Raw genomic sequence first — 13891 nt, 5'->3', positions numbered from 1 at the left:
TGTAGTTGTGGGGGGTGCCTTTTTTTAACCATCTAGATAAGGGAATCTGTTTGAAAGCTGGCTTCTCTGGTACTGTGACATTGTCACATAGCTTCTGCCCTGGTTCTTCCCTCTGCAGTCAGAGTTCCTGGCAAAACTCCTTTGTTCACGTCCGCCCCCCCCCTTGTTCGCTTCCGCTCCCCCCCTTGTTCGCTCCCGCTCCCCCCCTTGTTCGCTCCCGCTCCCCCCCCTTGTTCGCTCCCGCTCCCCCCCCCCTTGTTCGCTCCCCCCCCCCTTGTTCGCTCCCCCCCCCCTTGTTCGCTCCCCCCCCCCTTGTTCGCTCCCCCCCCCCCTTGTTCGCTCCCCCCCCCCCTTGTTCAGCTGTAGTGTCTTCAGTCAGGGCACTGATTTCTGTATTTTGTGGCTTTTGATTGTCTATCAACTGTTTTTCTTTCAGTGGAGCAAGAAGTTCCTATAGAGCCTCCTAGTGCAACTACTACAACTACAATTGGAATTTCTGCGACTTCAACTACTTTCACAAATGCCTTTGGGAAGAAGAGAGCTAATGTGGTGACTACCCCCAGCACAAATAGAAAAAATAAGAAAAATAAAACAAAAGAGACTCCTCAGAATATGCAGATAATTTTGCCAGATCAGCATATATCTCTAGCACAGCAAAAAGCAGATAAAAATAAAATAAATGGAGAGCCAAGAGGTGGTGGTGCAAGTGGGAATAGTGATTCAGATAACTTGGATAGCACAGATTGCAATAGCGAAAGTAGCAGTGGAGGTAAAAGCCAAGAGTTGAACTTCACAATGGATACAAATTCCTCTGAGCGGCGCTATGCCTCATTGCTTATCCCCTCTCAGGAAGAAAAAACAAGCACCTCGGCTTCAAAAACACCAACGAGGTGAGACTGCCATATTGCTTCCCCTATTGTTTCACAGGGTTTTACCTATGCCAATGTAAATTTTCTGTAGCTTAAGCTTTACATGAGCTGGTTACATTCCCAAAGTCTTGAGAGACTGAGTTTGCTTTATTTGCATAGCTGTTAAATAATGCTGTCGAGTTTATTGAACGTAATCTCTTTAAAATGGTAAAGATAAGATATTTTGGGGGAGGCATTCCTGGCTAGTTTTTAATACTGCTTTAGCAAAACAGCCAGTTTTCTCTGCGCTATTTAAGCATCCATGTTGCGTTGTCAACTTTATTAGAATAGATTTTAAAGTGAATATGCTGGGAATTTAAAAAGGAAGTGCCGGCTTTACTTATAATCTATTTACAGAAGTGATTTCATTACCTCTTGATTGTTTTATGATTTTGTCATTAACTCGTTTGAATTGCAATCTCTTTGTTTTAAGGAGGGAAGAAGTTGATGACTCTGAGCATTTCACCTGCCAGGTTGATGGCCAGTTTGATTTAACCTTGTCGAGCCAGAGGTGAGAGTCAAAAGAACTTGGTGAATGTACAGGAGCCATATGAATAGTTTGGAAGATCATTCAGCTGCCAGGGAATGAGCTAATAACTTTTATAACACCAGCTTCTTAACAGGTCATTGGTCTAAATCAAATAGTTTAGATCCCATCTGAATCTGTGGTCTTTGCTTATTTTTACATATAAGTAGTATGAGTCTGATCCTCCATAGCTCTCTTTTTTCTTCTTTTCTTTCCCTACATTAAGGGAGGGGAGAGGGTACGGGGCTTGATCTACAGGACACCTGACTGATGGAGAACCCAGCTTCAATAGGAATGCCAATGTTATGGGATCAAAAAGGGCAGCAAACGAGAGGCCTGTTGCCAGACTGATTGAGGCACTTCTCTGGGAGTGGGAAGAGAGTTGGGATTTTCTGTTTTCTTTTCTTTATTTTTCCCCAGATTAAAGTTAGGTGCAGAATGAGTGGATTTTGGATTACCATTAGGAATGTCAGAAATCGGATTTTGTCTACATTCTGGTTTATGAACATAAATTGTTTCTGCCTTGGACCTTTCGTCCAAGGTCTCCTACAAAAGCCTTGGAATCCTGTGCAGTTCACTACAGCAGGACTAACTACTTCTAATTCCTTGTTAGAAGCAGTGCTTCTGTTAGATGAAGTACACCTAAGAAACAAGATAGTATATAAATATCAAAATGAGGCTAGTATATTTTATTAACTTCTGCAGGTGCTCTTTGGCTCTTGCACTAAGCAGACTTTGTCTGAAAATCATTTCTAAATTTGCTCTTCCTGAATCCTCTTCTTTTTAGTCATAGACATGCCAATGACAAGGCTACTGTAATTGAAACTTGAACTCAGGCTTCATAATGATGCTTTTCTTAAAACATATCTAGACATTTTCAGTTAAAGCAGAAAAAAGCTTTTAAAAAGTCTATTCTGGAGTCGATATTCCACAATGGACTTTGTTCTTTTCTTTCATACGCATTTTCTTGTTCTCTTTGCCTCAATCTTACAGTTATCTGAGGACAATTAAAATTCTCCATAGAACTTTGAAATGCCTTGGGCAGGTGTATTATCAGAGAGCTAGTACTTACTAAGGTAAAGAGAGAAAATGCTGCCATTTTAAAAGGCATATTGTCCAAATGTTGCTTTTCATATGATTGGTGTGCTTGGGTTACTTAAATGTGGATAGATCTCTGAAGTTTGTATAAAGTGTAGTATAAACAAACAGTTTGCCTGCAAGAAGACACAATGAACATAAAATGCTGTAAACAATGGGGAATAAAATGAATGAGTAAAAACTTGCATATAGTGAAGAAAAGGAGTGATGCTTAGCACGACAGCTAAAGCATGAGGTCCTCTAAAATTACTAGCTATGCCATAGACTTTCTGGGTCAAATCACATAAGGCTAGTTTTTCAATGACTTGTGAAGATTGCTGCCAATGTTTCAGTGCTGCAGATGAACTTGTGAGTTCCCAGTGCTGCTTTTTTTCACCTCTACCTGGATCAGTTAGCCTAACAACAGATTGCCTGTTCTCTCTCTCTCTCTTTTTCTCTCTCACCCAAACTTTGTGTTGTTTGTATCGCTAGACTATTGCTACAGCTGTATTAGTACAGGTAATGATACTTGGGCACCTGCTCACAAACTGATGTCACTGGAACTTAAATACACAAATATGCTCAAATACCTGCGCCTCAGTTACCCATTCATAAAATAGGGGGTGGGGTGTAGAAGCACTTTCCAGGGAATCTCAAACAGTAAGAGCTGAAAAATGGACATTTTCAAGTACTTACTAAGAAAGAGACATTATTACCAAAGTACCTTTTCTTAAAAAGCTATTCAAAAAGGAGATCACAGTATAGACATGTAATCAGGATGTGCCTAAGTGGCTGTGTACTGCCTATTATAAACTATTTTAATCTGATATCCTTAGTGCTTCTGGTATTACTTCATTCAGTTTAGCTCTACACTTTTTGGAGGAAGGGTATAGGCTGTGGACTAAAAGGTTAAAAAAAACTACCTATGAAGTCACCCAAAAGTTGTTCCAGGTAGAAAATAAGAATAGAAATGGTTCATGCTAGTAGTTTTAAGCTGCAGAAATGTATACTGTAATGCTGTCATTTTATTCTGTAATTTGTAATCCCGTACATTTCTGTTTCCAGACTTGATGGTGAAGGTCATTCAAATTCTTTGTCAACTACTTATAAGCCTGTTTCCCTGCCTCTGACCTCTCCAAATGTAAAGCTGAATCTGACTAGTCCAAAAAGAGGCCAGAAAAGAGAAGAAGGCTGGAAAGAAGTGGTTAGAAGGTAAAGACTTGTTATTCTATGTTTAAAAACTGTCTGTGAGCTTTCTAGCTTGTAAATTATTCTCAAATATAGACTGTCCAGAGAGCTTATTTAATTTAATTGTATAATTAATTTATAAAAAAATCTACCCCCCTTACTCTTGCAGTGCTGTGAAAACAAATTGCAGTCCTAATTCGTAGTAACTCCTCACTAACTTAATGTCAATATGATATGAACGTTTTATTTGGCACAAGGGTTTTCTTTACCTGTGACTTCAGTGGAGTAAAGGATGTGGGGATAAGATAAAAGGGGGAGGCAGCAGATGGCAGTGAAAAGGCTCTACAGCAGACGATTGCTTGCACATGAACTAAAGGCAGGATGGATATTAGTAGAGAGGTGGATGATCTCTTCAAGGCTAAATTTCATTGTGCTTTGGGTGGAGACCTTGATCACTGATTCCATGGAAAATTTTGTCATCTTGAAGTGAGTGCTAGAGGTGCAATTAGATTTAAAGATTTTTCTGTAAAGCAAACTTTCCCATTGAAAATGTAGTGGGTTTTATTATATGGCCATTAACACCCCAGTATCTTTTCTGTAACTTTTATGATGTCTACTACTTGTAACTAGAAGTGATCATCTGGCTTTCCTTTTTTTGTTCTCTTTATCAAAAAGGAATACAACATGAACATACAACTGTCAGATGCTTTGGGTGCACTTTTGATGCCCTCCTTTTGTGTTCTGCAATGGTAGTGACCAAATATGCTCATTTTAGAGAATTTTAGGCTATGTGCAAAGAATGTAATTGTGTGGAGGATTTAATGCATTCAGATTAGTGGAAGCCACAGACTGTTCTTAATAAAGGTTAAAAAGGCAGTTTTACCTGAAAATTTAAGCGTTTGAACCCTTAGAGAGGTGGTTGAGTGACTGCCTTTTGTTGTGTTCGCAAATGGAGTTCTCCACTGTGACATGGCCTTGCTAAATATATGGTTGCAGACTGCCCACCACTTGGTGAGTCGTGCAGGCATGAAATCATTAAACAGGCAGCTGACTTTTCCAGGGCTGTACGCAGACCCTACCATTGACCCTGGAGCTGCTCTATCTCTCCTCCTGGGTCTCTTAAGTGTCATAGGCTCAAGTCAATTGCTTGGTTGTGTATTGTCTGCTCTTCTGCTGGAGATGGTAGGGTTCTAGAGATGGCATCCAAAACCCGACCTTTCCTCATCCCTGAGGCATTTATGACACCCTTTGTGTCATAAAGAATGTGTCTATAAAGCGTTCTGCACTGGTGTTCACTATGCCCTGACTGATCAAAGCATGTATCCTGCCAAAGAGCTTTTTGGCAACTTTAGATGAGTATGCAAAATGCCTGGGAGCTGCATGCCCGCCTTCTCCTAAAGTCTCTCTTGACCTCAACAAGAATTCTTCTCCTCCCCTCTCCCCATGAGTAATCCCCTGGCTAAGAAGGGATGTCTATCAAAGAAGTAACCAATGAAAACATCCCTTCTGCCCTTGACAGGCAAGTAGGCAGAGTTTTGAAAGACCCTCCCCCTAGCAACACTCTGCAGCCAACACCAATTGAGCAATTTCAGCTGCAGAGAGGAGGGCGCTGCTGTTCGGGAGCAAAAAGGTACTGTTTTGGGCACTTCTCAAGGTAAAAACCATTGAGCTCAGTGGGTAGGGAGGGATATGGCAGGGGGTGATGGGTGGGCAGGGGCCTGGGTGCTGGGGTGAGCTCTCCTGGAGAAGGAATGCCTCCACGGGTGGTGGCACGGGGTTCCTAGTGGGCTGAGGTGGAAGCAGACCAAGGTACAGTTAGGAGCCCTGTGAGTAATGTGCACATATCTTGAAAGTTAAGTGATGATGGAAGCTCTGGTTTGGGGAGGGTGTGACTGGAATGTCTAGCTTGAGAGAGGAGCCTGGGGGATGGAGGGGGGAAGAAAGCCCAAAGCATGAAGCAGCCTTGGGAGGAGAGCTGGGTGCATGCTCCAAGGACCTGGTTTTTGGGGATGGGGAGGATTGTAGCATGCTCTCCTGGCAGGAGAGGGGGAAAGAAAAAACACCTTGGCAATGAGGTGATGTTTTAGAACATTTCCATGTATTTAAATGTGTTTAAAATAAAGTGGGTTTCCTTTAAGTTCTATTGAGTAAGAAACAATTTCCTGAGGATCAAGTTACTTAAAAGTTGCTAAGACTGGAATAGCTAGGTGAAGCTGGCAGCCTTTTCACGAGGTGGTGGTGATCTGTACAGTGTTCAGAGGCGCCTGCACTGTGATCACAGTGGTTTCTGAAATCCCTTTGAATCCTCTCTAATTGTTCAGTGTTGAACTATTGCACATCACTGGCAAGCTTGAAAGCGGTGTGTGGGCTCGAGAGGGCCAGCCTTTAAAATCTGGGGACAGTGGTGGCCCAGAATGACGTTGGCTGGGGTCTGGATGCAAGCATAGCTCATGTTCAGAGACTTCCCAGTACTGTATGCCTGCACTGACCCACCAATACCATGTGAATTAGAAAAAACCTGAATTGACTTGTCTTGCTGAACACATGGGTTAGTGTTTCGGCCTGACAGTAAGTCCGCTTCTGAAAATCTGTGCTGCCTTCACGGTGGCTTCCAGCAGCTCCTTAAATCACAGAACTGCACAATTTAACCATCTGCCATCCACTGTTGTGTCACCAATAAACTTTCAGATCTCGAGGTCTCAGAGAGATGGATACTAAAAGGGTTGTGAATGCAAGTGGTATTACAGAGCTGATCGCTGGGAAAACATTGAAAAACCACCTTCTCCTTGCTATAAACGATCAAAGTAGCTAAGCCATGGGCTTTTATATTTGAAGCAGCGCTATTTATGTAAGTTTAGATTGATAAGCTAAGGATTTGTCTCACTTTGAAGGTACACAAGATAAGATAAAATCCAAAAGTGTTTCTGAAGCAGTGTAAGGCACATATACCTGTGTTACAACAGTGGTGGAATAAATGCTTCTGGAGAATCCTTTATGTACTGAGGATGATAAGTAATTTAAGTGGGGAAGTTTTAGAGAGGCTTCAAAGGGTGAAGAAAATATCAGCAGAAAAACTACTTGTTGCCCTGAAACTTAAGAATATTGCTTCAGCCACCTGTCAGGCAGCAAGGGATTTTTGTATGCCTTTAAAGTTTGAATACATTTCACAGATTTGTGATCTTTGTGATATAGGTCAAAGAAATTATCTGTCCCAGCTTCTGTCGTATCTAGAATAATGGGAAGAGGTGGGTGCAACATCACAGCAATTCAAGATGTCACTGGTGCCCATATTGATGTTGATAAGCAAAAAGATAAGAATGGAGAGAGAATGATCACTATAAGGTACAGTATCTAGAAATTAAAATCTTGAGTTAGTCCACAATGTCATTTATTAAGAAGTTTGTTTGCTTTTTAAGACGGGACATATTTAGCTTCTTGGTACTAGAATAGAACATACTACTGCTGCCAAGATATGCTGAAGGTCTACTTCTTCAAAGATAATCCTTGAGATACACAAAAGTCAAGAAATAACTTACTGGAGTAAACATGCAATAGACTTGCAGATCAGTATAAAATTGAGGTTATGGAATGTTGTACAAAGTGGGGTTTCTTTTTGCAAAAGACAAATATTTTTGTATTTAATCTAGGGGTGGTACAGAGTCGACACGATACGCAGTGCAACTCATCAATGCCCTTATTCAAGATCCTGCCAAGGAACTGGAAGACTTGATTCCTAAAACTCATATAAGAACACCTGCTTCGAGTACCAAATCAATCCATGCAAACTTTTCATCTGGAGTCAGCACTGCGACTGCTTCAAACAAGAACTCCTTTCCTCTTGGAGCACCACCCCTAGTCACATCACAGTCATCAACACTATCTACTTTCCAGCCTACTAACAAATTAAACAAGAATGTCCCAGCGAATGTGCGCTCATCTTTTCCGGTGTCTCTTCCTCTAGCTTATTCTCACCCCCATTTTGCCTTGCTGGCTGCCCAAACTATGCAACAGATCCGGCACCCTCGCTTACCTATGGCCCAATTTGGAGGAACTTTTTCACCTTCACCGAACACTTGGGGACCATTCCCAGTGAGACCAGTTAACCCGGGCAGCACAAACAGCTCTCCAAAGCATAATAGTTCAAGTCGTGTAGGTAGTCAGAATGGAAATATTTTACAGACGGAGTCTCCCGGACTAGCTACTTCTAGTTGTCCCATTACTGTCTCTTCTGTAGCTGCTTCTACCCAACCGCTGTGTGTGACCAGTAATCGGACTCCCTCTTCGGTCAGAAAGCAGTTGTTTGCCTGCGTTCCCAAGACGAGTGCTGCAGCAACAGCCATCTCAACTGTGACGAGCACCTGTAGCACTCTGCCTTCAGCTTCCTCTGCCACCCCAAACAACGGGCAAGTGCCTGCAGCATTTCTGTCATCTAATGCTCCACAGACGCAGCATTCTGCACTTAAAGCGGACTCTTTCTCAGCTGTCTCAGCACCCAAAGAGAAGGTGTCAACACCAGACCAGCCTGCTGCAAACGCATGTGCACCATCTTCGGTTGCAAGTAGTTGCAGTATGTCAGCTAGCAGCAACTCAGGAGTCACCGAAACTTGCCCATCGAGCAGCCCTGCACCTCTGAATAATGTCCAAGATGAAATACTGCCAACCAGCATGTCAGAGATCAATCCTTCCATGTCGATGCCTTTTTCATCCAGCTCAGAAACTGCTCCTTTAAGCTTAGTGTCACCCAGGTCAGTTGTTGCAGATAATCAGGACAACAGTAACTTACCTCAAGTAGCTGTACCAGCACCTCGAGTTACTCACAGGATGCAGTCCAGAGGTTCTTTCTATTCAGTGGTACCAAATGCAAACCTCCATCAAGATCCTCAGTCTATTTTTGTTACGAATCAAGTTCCTTTAACACCTTCTCAAGGTCCACCTGCTGCAGTGCAGCTTTCGTCAGCCATGAACGTTATGAACGGTTCTCAGATGCACATTAACCCAACAAACAAATCATTGCCTCCGACCTTTGGGCCAGCAACACTCTTCAATCACTTTAGTAGTCTTTTTGATAGCAACCAGGTGCCAGCTAACCAAGGATGGGGAGACTGTCCACTCTCTACCCGAGCAGCAGCTGACCCATCTTTCACTGTTCAGTCTACCTTTCTGAATAACTCTGTGCTAGGACACGTGGAAAACGTGCATCCTGACAACTCCAAGGCTCCTGGTTTCAGGCCACCTTCCCAACGAGTTTCGACTAGTCCTGTAGGTAAGTCATTAAGATCATGCACTGGTCAGAATTCTTTCTCCAACTATCACACTTTGATCATCTCAAACTGATTGAGAAGTAGTTTACAAATGATAGTTAGAGAATACTGATGTAACAAGGATGGCCTTTTTTTTCCAAGGGCTCTTTAAAACATTGATGATAATTTTTTCCCTCTTTTCTTCAGTTCTATGATGTCAGGTGTTGGGAACATTGCAAATGTTACATTGCTTGTCCTCTGTAAGACACAGGAATGCTTCCACCTGTTTGTAGAGTTCAGAGTAGCATTGATTTTAGCTTTTGGGTTGGAATGTAACATGAGGTCGGGTGATACCAAACCTGAAGCAGCAGGGCCAGGACTCTTGACAGGTTCCAGCTGCAGGAGTGACTGCATGCAGTTGTTCAATATTTTATCTGAGACTCCAGCTTGACTCAGTGAGGGTAAACTCACTGTACTTTTTGTCTCTTGATATGGCTCTGAGGTTTTAATAAGCTTATGTTGTGCTTTGGGAAATTGGTGTGCTACTGCATGGTGTTTTATTAGGAAGTTACAATCCTTCTGCTGTTAAATATAGCAGTTCAAGCTTACCTGCATTTATTTGAAATGGGTTAGGAACGCTTACAGTGAGGTCCCTGCCCTTGCTGTGCCCTGCTTAAAGGATTATTACCATCTTAGTGTTCAAACTGTTGCAGTAACTAGCTGCACCCATTTGGCTGTAAGGGACTCGCAAGAGATCTAGTTTGTGTCACCTCATTCTCCCCTTCATTCTTGCCATAATGGCTTTATGGTGCCTTGAAGCTGGGTAGCTGGAGAGCCTTGCTTTGAAGTTGTCTTTACCCCTGCAGTGTATGTTAGATATTGGGGCTAATGCTTCAGGACTTGAATGCTGGATTGGGACAAGTCAAATAGTTTGACTTTCAGACTAAAGGAGGAGGGGGCATTTGGAAGATATGGTGGTGAGGAAAAAAGATTTTCAGCATTCCCATTCCTCTTGGTTGATTTACAAATGTACAGGACTTCTGAAAACCAGAACACTTCTCTCTGACTAGCTTTAACCACAAAACTGGGATGTTTGCTATGATTGTAGTTTTCTTCATAGTTTAAATGGGGCTGTATAGGTCTGCAAAGAGAGTGAATACCTAGAGCTCTTGTGCTACGTCCAGTCCCAGGGCAGTAAGCAGAACCAGATGTAACTAAGGCTGTGGAAGGTAAAGTAACTGGACCTTGTTTGTCAGATAGGCAGCTAATAAAAGAATTGCCAGACCCTCCTCAGCAGACTCTAGAGACACTTTACTTTGGCTCAGCTTTTTCTCTGCAGTGCTTTAAACTCGGAGTTGGCTGTTGCTGGAATAACCCCTGGGGAAGGAAGCTTATGCCAAATGGGATCTGCTGATTTTTCTAATGATTGCATCCTGTGTATGCAAAGATGGCTGACTGGGACTTCCCATAGCAGCAAAACATTTTGCTGTTCCCTTATGCTAAGGTCATCTGTTTGTCATTGGGAAAAATTTTTTGGTCCTTTATATATCCTTAAATGACTGTAACTATTTAAAAGGTAGTCTAAATCTGTTTCTTCCCTGAATTAGGAAGGTTAGGCAGATACCCAAGGAGAGCTCATGCGGCTTACTTTGGGGAGGTAAGTATGAAGTTCTTAACTGAAGCAGAAAAATATTTGGACAGAACACATTTTTTTCTGAGCTGGAATTTGATTAGGATCTTGGAAAGTGAAGAAAAACTGCAAATAGGTAGATGTGCCACTAAAATTCTGCCTGGCAGGAGGTGGCTGGTTAGCCGGGTCCTTAGTTGATTCATTTAATATCATTCTACTTAATACTGCTTTTGAACACCTTTGTTTAAGAATCTAAATAGTCTGTCACACAGGAGGAGGGGGAGGTTAAGGGAGCCTGGGGAGAAGGGGTCTTCTGAAGGTGTGATAGTGAGGAAAGGAGCGGGGACGGTAGGCTGAGGACCTGACCTCTCTGATGCCTTCCCTTGGAGCCTAAGTGTGGTCCTGTGGTCTGTCCACCCATCTTATTCACTGGCTCTTCCCAGGGCAACAGACCTTTCTGCTCTCAGCCTCTGAGGTGGGTTGAACTGGGGACTACCTTGGCTGTTTGCATAGGGTTCGGTGGCAGGTTTCATGAGATGTTGAAAAGGGGGGAAAAGAGTCAGTCACCGCTGGCTTACGCTTTGGCCAACAGCAGTGCGATGGACAAGGGGCAGTCTGGGCCTTGCCTGGCAATTCAGTACACTTTGTGTGATGAGAGGGAGTAGTAATGGCCATCAGAGCAGGTGGACACTGATCCTTTAATGTCAGCTGTGACTATACCTGACGGAGCAGAGGTTTGTCTTTTGTGCCTGTCTTGAACAGTTGAGCTGTGGCAAATTTTTCCAGAAATCAACATCTCTTGGTGATCACCTCTAAGCTAATTTGGTGGAGATTTAATATAATTTGATTGTGCACTAAACCAGCTTTTTCTTAAGAAGTTGTCACTTCAGGGTGGAGTTTGGGTACTCTGCTTTTCCTGTTCATGGGCAAGCTCAGTTGCAGCTTGGGTTTTCTCTGATTTCACCAGTTCCTTTGAGGCACAGGTACACATTCAGATCTCCTTACCAGCTGTGGATCTGTTCTGGAAATGGCCTTTTGTCTCACTTATGTCTTCAGATCTCTTGTCCTAGCAGCTTGCAGATTAAGGGCAGACTTAGCCCAACCATTTGGAGGGGCTGTGGAGAAGACCAAAAGAAGTCTATTTGTTACTTCTTTCCTCTGCATTTTAAGAAGGGGTTTTAGGCCTTGCTCACGTGGCATTAAAAGGTTATCATAAATGTGAAATGTGCCAGCTTAGGAAGCAGCACAAGAGTATGAAATTGCACGAAATGGCTGGGCTCCCTGTTTTACATGGAGTGACCATCATGCTTTCAGAGCATGATGAAGAGTTTGAACTCATGGCCCAAGTAACTGCCGAGTATGGTATTGCAAAAGGCTTTAGTATTACAAAACCTGGTTTTGTTGGTAAGTACATAAATAGGAAGCTCATTACTGAAATCAGGATTCTGTAAGTCATTGTTCATAAAAGCCATTTTTAATATTGAACAAAGGTGTTTTTTCATCCACTTTTATGAAAGGCAAGTTAATGATAAAAAGTGTTCTTTAGAACCTGAAAACTGACTGTTCTGTTGACTTTGTGCATCTCTGGCTGTCACACTTCCTTCAGCCTGTAGAAAATACACAGCAGTGCTGAAATAGTCTTGGCTGTACAGTCATTGCACTTTGAAAGCTGTGTACCCATCCTACGAAGCCTTCAAAAGACGCAGCTGGGCATCTCTCTTCTGTAGAAGAGCTATTTTTGTCATAATCTCTGCCTTGTTCTCTGTTTAGGAAACCAGCAGTCCCCATGGGCAGCAGCAGCTCTGTTACCCCATCTGTATAGAGCAGAGACTTGGGAACTTCGGTGGTGTGTCAGCAGCTGGAAACTTGTTTTTGATATGTGGTGGAATCAGTCACCATAGGGGCCTTTTGACTACCTCTGAGTTGACTTTTGTGGATGGAGGGTTAGCAAGAGTGTCCCATCAGTAGCTCCATGGAGGATACTCAGGGAGGGCCCTCAGCTGGAGGTGCTGCAATCTGCTTACAGCTAGGCTTTGTGCTGGAGGCCAGTCTGCAGCTCTAGACAAACCCAGATCAATCAAACTGCATTTACAGGCAGCCTGCACAGACGTTAGCATCCTCCTCACAGCCACAGAGTCTTGCACTTTGTGCTGTGACAAAGCCTGAAAGTTTGTCCTCCGACACTCAAGGTTTCCTCATCTGAGCACCCCATGTTCTGTTGGTGGTGGTGATTTATTTGTCCTTGTCTGTAATGGAGACTTCTCTTTTTTAACCTTTGGGGTAGGGCTAATGAGAAAAATACCTCCTTCAAATCCAGTGAATCATTTCTGTCAATGTGAGCAGGTTGGATGTGGCACTTCTGGAAGCAGTAAATCAGGTTGACTTGGTTGATAATATTGGGGGAAAAGGACCTGGCTTTCAGGAACGTATCTAGGCAACAAAAGGTGCACATCTAGTCTATGACCTAAGGTCTTGCCTGTCACCACTGCTGTTTGCAGACTGCTGTGGTGTAAGTAGGTACAACCTTCAACCTTGCTCCGCAGCAATATAGGCTGGTCCTGGTTGTGGTCATTTCAAAATGTTTAAATGGTTTTGAAAGTAGTCTTGTTTAATAGGCCCTTGAAACTAAACCCAAAACTCAGGTGAATATATGGCCATGCCCATTTCTACTTTCAGGTAATAATGTGTGATAAGAGCTTTTATAACATTTTGGAAAAGTACTTAAAAGCTTTGGCTTATTAAAAAACTGTAATTCTCCCTTGCTAATCATTTTTGTGGGACTTTGAACTTTCTCTCCGTCTCTCCCTTCCTCTCACGCATCCCTGTAGAAAGCAGCCCCCTCACCTATTGTGCTGTGCATTGTCAGCCCTGTTTCTCTGGACACGGCATGCTCTGACCAATCTATATGTGAATGTACCTATAGGATAGCAAAAACAATACTGCAGCGAACTGCTTCCCTGGTGCCGGATTCCCCTGGGACTTTCACAGAGCCCTGTATCCCTGTTTGACTTGCGTGGCTTTTTTGTAAGCAAAGATCCTTGCCACTCCCAGCTTTCCTCCTTTGCCTTCCCTGCTAAGATCGTTTCCTTTCAGTGACCGAAGGGATGGCTGTTTTTGTTAAAACTTCAGGCCAAAACAGAGAGTGTACAGAAATGCCTTCTGTTGGTTTCTAAGGGAGAATCGTGCACCTGTAAAATGAACTTACCATGTGCAGATACCCCTGAAGGTGATGAGATGCTTTAATTATATTTGGAGCACTAGCTCTCTCTGGTGCTTTGAAGCAGGTTCCCAAAGAGAGATATTTAATCAAATTTATGTTTAT

The 13891-nt window shown here is 43.0% G+C and overlaps 1 protein-coding gene across 15 annotated transcripts in view; it reads left to right on the top strand.

Moving 5' to 3' along the window:
• The window catches only part of ANKHD1 (ankyrin repeat and KH domain containing 1), a 119195-nt gene that overhangs the window by 96552 nt on the left and 8752 nt on the right, over window positions 1-13891 (top strand). For all 15 annotated transcript variants that reach the window (XM_069772428.1, XM_069772429.1, XM_069772422.1 and 12 more), the window contains 6 exons: window positions 437-890; window positions 1342-1419; window positions 3577-3723; window positions 5219-5329; window positions 6892-7041; window positions 7347-8962. In XM_069772428.1, coding sequence (XP_069628529.1) covers window positions 437-890; window positions 1342-1419; window positions 3577-3723; window positions 5219-5329; window positions 6892-7041; window positions 7347-8962 — 2556 coding nt within the window. The remainder of the gene's footprint in view (window positions 1-436; window positions 891-1341; window positions 1420-3576; window positions 3724-5218; window positions 5330-6891; window positions 7042-7346; window positions 8963-13891) is intronic.

The sequence above is a fragment of the Haliaeetus albicilla genome, chromosome 27, assembly GCF_947461875.1.
Source record: "Haliaeetus albicilla chromosome 27, bHalAlb1.1, whole genome shotgun sequence".
Classification (NCBI taxonomy): domain Eukaryota; kingdom Metazoa; phylum Chordata; class Aves; order Accipitriformes; family Accipitridae; genus Haliaeetus; species Haliaeetus albicilla.
The sequence above is the reverse complement of the archived record's forward strand: the minus strand, read 5'-3'. Positions and strand labels throughout refer to the sequence as shown.